Source organism: Carlito syrichta, unplaced genomic scaffold (genome assembly GCF_000164805.1).
Source record: "Carlito syrichta isolate Samal-C Ts95f unplaced genomic scaffold, Tarsius_syrichta-2.0.1 Scaffold143070, whole genome shotgun sequence".
In the NCBI taxonomy this organism is placed as follows: Eukaryota; Metazoa; Chordata; class Mammalia; order Primates; family Tarsiidae; genus Carlito; species Carlito syrichta.
In genome coordinates this window covers 3,392-10,835 of record NW_007087166.1, presented here as the reverse complement: position 1 = coordinate 10,835, position 7,444 = coordinate 3,392, and the positions used below count along the sequence as shown (strand labels likewise).

Genomic DNA, 7,444 nt, shown 5'->3' with positions numbered 1-7,444 from the left:
GTCGAGGCTGCGGTGGCCAGGAGCAGCCACTGCACTCCAGTCTGGGCGACCGAGTGAGACGCCAACTCAAAAAAAAAAAAAAAAAAAAAATAGTGCCATCTCAGAAAGCCGAGTGTCTGTTAACTTAATATTGTCAACATGATTTTCTTCCACTTCTGTGTTTGCTCATACTCTAGGAATTAAACCCTTGGCTGAGAATCTGGCAGCCCACGGGCAGTTTCATTGTGTGTGGTTTTGTACATAGGAAAATACAGAGTAGGCGCGTCTGTGGATAATGGTGTCGTCAATACTCATAAGTTGAACTCTGTTTTGTTTTTGTTTTTGTTTTTTTTGAGTTGGAGTCTCACTCTGCCGCCCAGGCTGGAGGGCAGTGGCCGCTCCCGGTGCAGCCTCGACCTGCTGGGCTCCGGCGATCCCTCCGCCTCAGCCTTCCGAGTAGCCGGAATTACAGGCACGCGCTACCACGCCTGGCTAATTTTTGATTTATTGTAGAGATGAGGTCTCGCCAAGTTGCCTAGGTGGGTCTCGAACCCGCGGGCTCAGGCAATCCACTCACCTCAGCCTCCCAAAGTGTTGGGATTACAGGCTGAGCCACCGAGCCCTGCCTGAACTCTGTTTTAAAAGATGCAGTTACCAGTTTTCATCACGTCCAAACTGGAATGAGTAGGCATCAGATGAGCCTCTATGGACTTGGGAGTGAGACCTTCATTTATGTAATTATTTTGAGTCGGTGTCTCACTCTGTTTCCCAGGCTAGAGTACAGTGGCATGATCATGGCTCGCCGCAGCCTCAGACACCTGGGCTCAAGTGATCCTCTTGCCTCAGCCTCCCGAGTAACTGGGACTACAGGCAGATGCTACCATACCTGGCTAAGAGACCCCCAACTTTATCAGCAGGTTCTTCCAAGAGACATCCCATCAGCATTGCTAAAACACCTGTGGGTGGCGGAATGTGGGGCGCTGTGGAGGGTTCGCTGTATTCTTAGTGTCTTGAGTGCGTTACAGTCATGGCATCTGAGGTGGTGGCAGCTAGCTGGCATAGGGCGGGGGCCCTATGACCAGCATCATGAATGCAGCCGTTCCCTCAGTCCTTGCAGCAGCCCTGTGAGACACGTGCTCTGTGTGAGAGAGGACACAGGCCTAGAGGTCACCAGGAGGTGGCAGGGTCGGGATTCAGTCCTCAATGGCTGCCCCCGCCCCATGGCTCTTAACCGGGTGATGAGATTAAAGTCTGTAAAACCAAACTGCTTTCGGGCCGTTTGCATAGGAAGGTGAGCGTTTTTAAGTTTGTTTTTACCTTTTTCCCCCAAGTAGAGCCTTGCGTTAGCCTTCTTTCCACTTGAAGGCTCTCTGGACTAATGGGCGGTGAGTGCAGCAGAGCCGGTTTCCTGAGGGCCAGCTTCTCCCTGCCAGAGTAGGTGGCCAGTGACTTCTCTCTAATTGCCACATGGAAAGCACACATCCATGTCCAGCATGGCCCCGCCGCCTGGGGCAACACTTTTTGGTGCATAGCCCTCCAGTCTTTTTTCCAACACATGTGCTCATTGTTTTAATCTCTCAGAAAGCAGAAGGAAATCAGGGAGATAAACATGGAGTAATGGGCAGCGGTTGTAAGGACCAGCCCTGTGTCTGTCCGCACGAGTCAGCCTTTCCGACCTGCCGGAGGAGGCAGGCTACAGAGCAACACGGGCCGCCGGCTCGCTCGTATCAGTCCTCAGACAGTTTCGGAAACTGCACTGTGCGTGTAGACCCCAGGAAGTGGGTGGGTTCCAGCAACTGGCAGTAAGTCTCACTGGTGACTGTCACAGGGACGAGGGGGAGATGAAACCATTTGCGATTGTCAGTTCAGAGACACACCATTATTGACTATGGGGGGTGTATTTAGCATTTTTCTCAAAGTGAGTGTTATTTTTAAAAGGGCAGTTCTATGCTGCAGAAATTGAAGGGGGAGCTGATGGGCACCAGGAAGGGTTTCTTCGGTGCTGGCTGGAGCCCCATCCAGGTTGGTAGGGGCGGAGGCCACAAGGCTCGCTCAGGGCCCTGCGGGCCTGCCTCTTCTGGCCTGGTCCTGGCACGCGTCTGGCGTGTAGTAAGTGTGCAGTTTAATTGCCTGAGAAAAATGGCATTAGGGACCGTGGGAGACAGGTTCAAATGGCTGACATGATTTATTTCACTGCTTAGAGTCAAATTGCCTTTAGTTGAAATGGTCCTCGCAGTTTCCATATTCAGTGACTCATAACATGTTGTTTCAACTCCCTAGAAGCGTGCAGATGTTACAGTCAAGGATGCCTGTCTTAAGGGAAATGGCCGTGGCTCTGTGTAGCAAGGACTTCACGTCCTCCTGCTGGGCCTTCATTCTGAGTCACGCTGCATTTAGAAGAAATGGTTTCCCTGTGAAATTTACAATCAATATTCCACACATGTGATGAGACAGATTTAAAGCTGATTTTTTTTAAGTGTTCGTAATGGTTGGAGAGTTTCTTGTGTCCGCCTGCATGCCTGTCTAACAGCAGTGCAGCTGACACTTTGGAAGAACATTGCCCGAGCCCCCTGCTGTGTCAGGCACATTTCTAGACTTAGCAGATATTGAAGTGGGATGGGGCCTGGATCTGAGGAGCAGTCGTGTCTTGGCTGTGGGCCTCAAGGAAATCCCCCTACTGCCGCCGGGTAGACGTGAAGCTTAGTGCGGGCCACTCCTGCTCTAGAGCCTGGGAAACTCAAGTTTGATAACCACGTTTTTAAATAGAACCGTCATTAAGAAGGAAGAGAAGATTGAGAAGAAGGAAGAAAAAAAGCCTGAAGACATTAAAAAGGAAGAGAAAGACCAAGATGAGCTGAAACCAGGACCTACAAATCGATCTAGAGTCACCAAATCAGGTGATATGAGTCTTTCCAGCCTTGAGGAGGGGGCTCAGCCTGCAGGGGGTTGGGCAGGTGGTTTCAGGAGGGACTGAGGACAGCCTGCCTTCTGGTGACTTGAGGAAGCCAGAGCCTCAGTGAGGAGACGGCCTCGCGGCGCTGCCGTGCGGCCTCAGACACTGGGGTGGGCGGGCACGGGCGTGTGTGTCGGGGGCTCCGGGCCCGAGGGCTGTAGCAAGGGATTCGCAAGAGCCAGGTGCCCGGGTTCCTTGCCACTCGTCGGGTACGATTCTGAAGGTGTGCCGTCAAGTGCTTCCTGCATTGCTGTCAAAGGCAGACAGAGTAAAAAATGTAGAGAGAACTGAGACCTCCAAGCATCTACTTCTGTTGAGAACAGTGCCACTCCTGTTGTCTTTTTATAAATGTTACTGTGCTCCGTACCTTCAAATTCATGTGAGACTCTCAGAATGTTATGTGACAAAAAAATAAACCAACCCTCCGATGGGTGGAAAAAGAAACACAACTCAGCCATCTGGAGCATTGAAATTTGGTACAGCACATTACAAGTTGGATCTTAAATGCTTGGGGTAATTTACCAGTAATCTCATGAGGGACGTGCTTTTTAAATGTTCCTCAAGTATTGTAAATCTCCCCAAATAAGTCATCGTTCCAGTGTTTAGAGCCCTGTTGTCATGTCGTCGGGAGAGAGAAGTGATCTGGAGGACTTTATTGCTGTAGAGGAACGAAGGGAAGCCCACTCATCTGGCGAGGCACTCCTGTGGAGATGGCAGCATCTGACTCAGCACAGAGGCCCAGAGTCTGCGGAGCTTTCCAGAATGTGCTGGAGAAATCAAAATACAAATTGATTCTCCTGGCACTCCTAGGGTTTAGTGTGAGGGTGGAGGAGTTTGTGTGCACGTGTCATGATGTGCTCTGACTTTAGTGCTAGGTCGTGGGCTGGCAGCAGGTTCCAGCTCCGTGGCTCCAGATGTGCAGAGACCTGTCATAGTGCTCTGGCTTCTCTGCACCCCGTGTTGCCATGTTGATCACTTGACTGAGGCCCTGTGCACCAAGTCCATGGCCCACCCGAGTGCTTTGACTGTTTGGAAGTTGGGCGTCAGCATGTCTTGATGGATTACTGTTTTTTCCTGAAGGAAGCAGAGGAATGGAGCGGACAGTGGTCATGGACAAGTCCAAAGGAGAGCCCGTCATTAGCGTGAAGACCTCCAGCAGGTCCAAAGAGAGGGTGAGTATTACTTTTGCTGCCTCCTGTCCAGCTGCAGCTGTTGTTGATGGTGACCTAAGAACCCCTTGGATGTACATTATGAAGATGACGACGTTTCACCTGTAAGATTTTAAGAGTTCTTCAAGGCCAGGGGCAGTGGCTCACGCCTGTCATCACGCCTGTCATCCCAGCACTTTGGGAGGCCGAGGCAAGAGGATTGGCTGAGCCCAGGGGTTCGAGACCAGCCTGGGCAACTTGGTGAGACCTCCTGTCTACATTAAGTCAAAAAATTAGCCTAGCGAGGTGACATGTGCCTGTGGGTCCAGCTCCTTGGGAGGCTGAGGTAGAAGGATTACCTGAGCCCAAGCAGGTCAAGGCTGTGGTGGCTGTGAGTTCTTCAAAGTACTCAGGAGTCACATTGTTAATTGGTTAAATTATGTGCACAGATGCAAAATTAAATACTGAAACTTTCTATGAAACAATACTTACCTATGTTTGTGTTCCTTAATACACTGACCCCTCGCTGAGTCTTGTCCGGGCTGCACCTTGTCTTTTGCACGAAGAGTGATTCAGAAACAGCAATTTGCCATGAGATACTATGGGCAAGACCCAGGCTTTTCTTCTCTTTTTCTTTTTCTTTCTTTTTTTTTTCCGTGCGAGTCAGATCTAACTCACTAAGGCTGGAGTGCAGTTGCACGATTGCAGTTCACTGCAGCCTTGACCTCCTGGGCTCAGGTAGTCCTCCCACCCCAGCCTCCCAAGTAGCTGGGTCTACAGGGATGTGCCACCACAGCTGCCTAATTTTTATAATTTTTTGGCAGAGACAAGGTTTTGCTACGTTACCTGGGCTGATCTTGAATTCCTGGACTCAAGCAGTCCTACCGCCTCAGCCTCCCAGAGTGCTGGGATTACAGGCATGAGCCACTGCACCCAGCAAGGGGCTACATTTATTGAGTTGTATGCACAGCTGGGCAAGATGGTAGCTTCTCGTTTTGCATTTTCTACTTCGGAAAACAAAAAACCCCTCTGTTTCCCAGCTGCAGGTCCTAGCTAAGACGTTAACGAGATAACAGTGGTCTTTTAGTGAATGCACAGTTGGCTGTATTCATCCAAGAACACGCCGTGTAGTTAAGACTGAATTTTTTAAATGAACATTTGGATTCTATAAAGCAGCAGTCTCTACTGCCATTTCACATGCGCTACGTGAAAATCATACAATACAGGGAAATATAGGGTAGAAAACAAAGACCAGCAATCTTACTACGCAAATAACTGATGTTAAAATCACGAGGAGCACATCCCATGACACAGAGAAGAAGGAACATGAGTGACATGGAAGCCTCTGCATCCATGCGGGCTCCTCGGCCTCCACTTGAGGACACGTCCGTTGCTACAGGGTCAGAGGCAGGGGACAGTCGGGGACTCGCCGGTGGGCCCATTGCTTTTCGTGTATAATATGCCTTGGAGGTCTTTGCATGTGGAGACGTGCAATTCGGCCTTTTTCCTTTTGAAATAATTGAAGTGCTGTTCAAAAGGGTGATGGAATCATGCGCTTACTGGTGTCTATCACAGGCCACTCGCAGTAAGTGGCTAAGCGGGCGTAGGAATCGGCCACCCTTCCCTACCGTGCTGCCCCTCCATCCCCCACAGGGTGCCTGGGGGCGCCTGTCCCCGCACTCTCGCTCAGCCTGCAGGGTGTGTAACAGATGAAACCATCTGCTGTCGCACAGGTGGGAAGTGTCGTGATGTTGGGATGGTGTGTCTTTCCTGTGTGTCTCGTGAGTTCTCCTTCTTCGTCTCCCCCCCACCCAGTTTTTAACTGGCATAACATCTGGGCCTCCATCTGTCTTGCTTTGTCTTTTTTTTTTTTGAGTTGGAGTCTCAGTCTAGCGCCCAGACTAGAGTGCATTGGCCGCTCCTGGCTACCGCAGCCTTGACAGGCTGGGCTCCAGCGATCCTTCCGCCTCAGCCTTCCGAGTAGCTGGAACTACAGGCATGCGCCACCACGCCCAGCTGATTTTTTGATTTATTGTAGAAATGAGGTCTCACCAAGTTGCCCAGGTGGGTCTCGAGCCCGCGGGCTCAGGCAGTCCACTCACCTCGGCCTCCCAAAGTGCTGGGATTACAGGCTGCTTTGTCTTTTTTTTGGAGTCAGTGTCACTCTGTTGCCCAGGCTGGAGTGCAGTGGCACGCTTACAGCCACCAAAGCCTCGACCTGCTGGGCTCAGGTGATCCTTCGGCCTCTGCCTTTCCAGTAGCTGAAACCACAGGCGTGCGCCACCACACCCAGCTGCTCTTTTGAATTATTGTGGAGACGAGGTCTTGCCAAGTTGCCCGGGCTGGTCTTGCACCCCTGGGCTCAGGCAATCCTCTTGTCTCTTCCTCCCAAGGTGCTGGGATTCAGACATGAGTCACTGCGCCCGGCCTGCTTTGTCTTTTGTTGCCATTGTTTTTGTCCCACTGTGGGAGTCATTTGAGAAAACCAGCCAAGGGGCTTTTTAAAAGTGTCATCTCCTGGGCCCGTGCCCAGGAGACTTTGTCTGACTCAGCAGGAGAACTTGTCCCCAGCTTCTGTGTTGTATGATAGCTTCCCGGGAGAGCCTGTTGTATGACCTTGGAGGCCCTCAGAAGCAGGTGCTGACCATCACAGTTTGAGCCTTGCCCCACAGTGGAAGCTGACCATTCGTGTTTTGCGCCTTCTTGGGGTGCTGTTTTGCGGTACGGCGTGGCGGCTCGTTCTGTGTTAGTGTCATCTGCCTGTGGCCTGAGCGAGCTGGAAGTAAAAACACGCAGTCAGTCCTGCAGCTGGCTTGACGGCTGCCCCCCCTGAACCGGTGGCCGCTGTGGCCTTGTGTGGATGTGCCCTGTGGCTGTGAGAAGCTAGTTTTGCTGTCAATTATGAGTCTGGCCGTGCCTCACTAGAAAAACTGTGCCTGTGGGTGTTCCGAGGTCTGGGCTAACCGTTCTCTTCTGCTTGTGCTTTGGACATTTGAAAGCAAGATCCCGGATCAGGTAGCACGACCCCAACAGGCAGAAAGCAGCCTGGGCTTGAGCCTCTGCTGTGGAGACTCCGACCTCCCATGGAAGCCACGTGGGACGGGAGCCTCGTAGTCCAGTCCAGATGCACGTTTTTAGCTTCCACTGTGCGTCTGTGGCCATCACTTTTCTGACATTAATGAGCCGATTTTGGTAAACAGAGCTCCAAGAGTCAGGATCGCAAGTCGGAAAGCAAAGAAAAGAGAGACATCTTGTCGTTCGATAAAATCAAGGAGCAGAGAGAGCGAGAGCGCCAGAGGCAGCGGGAGCGGGAGGTCCGGGAGACCGAGAGGCGGCGGTGAGTGGCTGGCCGGCCCGTCCGAGC

At 51.7% G+C, this 7,444-nt stretch overlaps 1 protein-coding gene across 1 annotated transcript in view; it reads left to right on the top strand.

Annotated features, from left to right (window-relative positions):
- LOC103251550 (scaffold attachment factor B2-like) overlaps positions 1–7,444 on the top strand; it is a gene marked incomplete at both ends in the record, with an annotated part of 18,210 nt that overhangs the window by 8,883 nt on the left and 1,883 nt on the right. Inside the window, 3 exons of the mRNA XM_008050142.2 lie at positions 2,746–2,876; positions 4,013–4,104; positions 7,281–7,420. Of these exons, the coding sequence (XP_008048333.2) occupies positions 2,746–2,876; positions 4,013–4,104; positions 7,281–7,420 (363 nt within the window). The remainder of the gene's footprint in view (positions 1–2,745; positions 2,877–4,012; positions 4,105–7,280; positions 7,421–7,444) is intronic.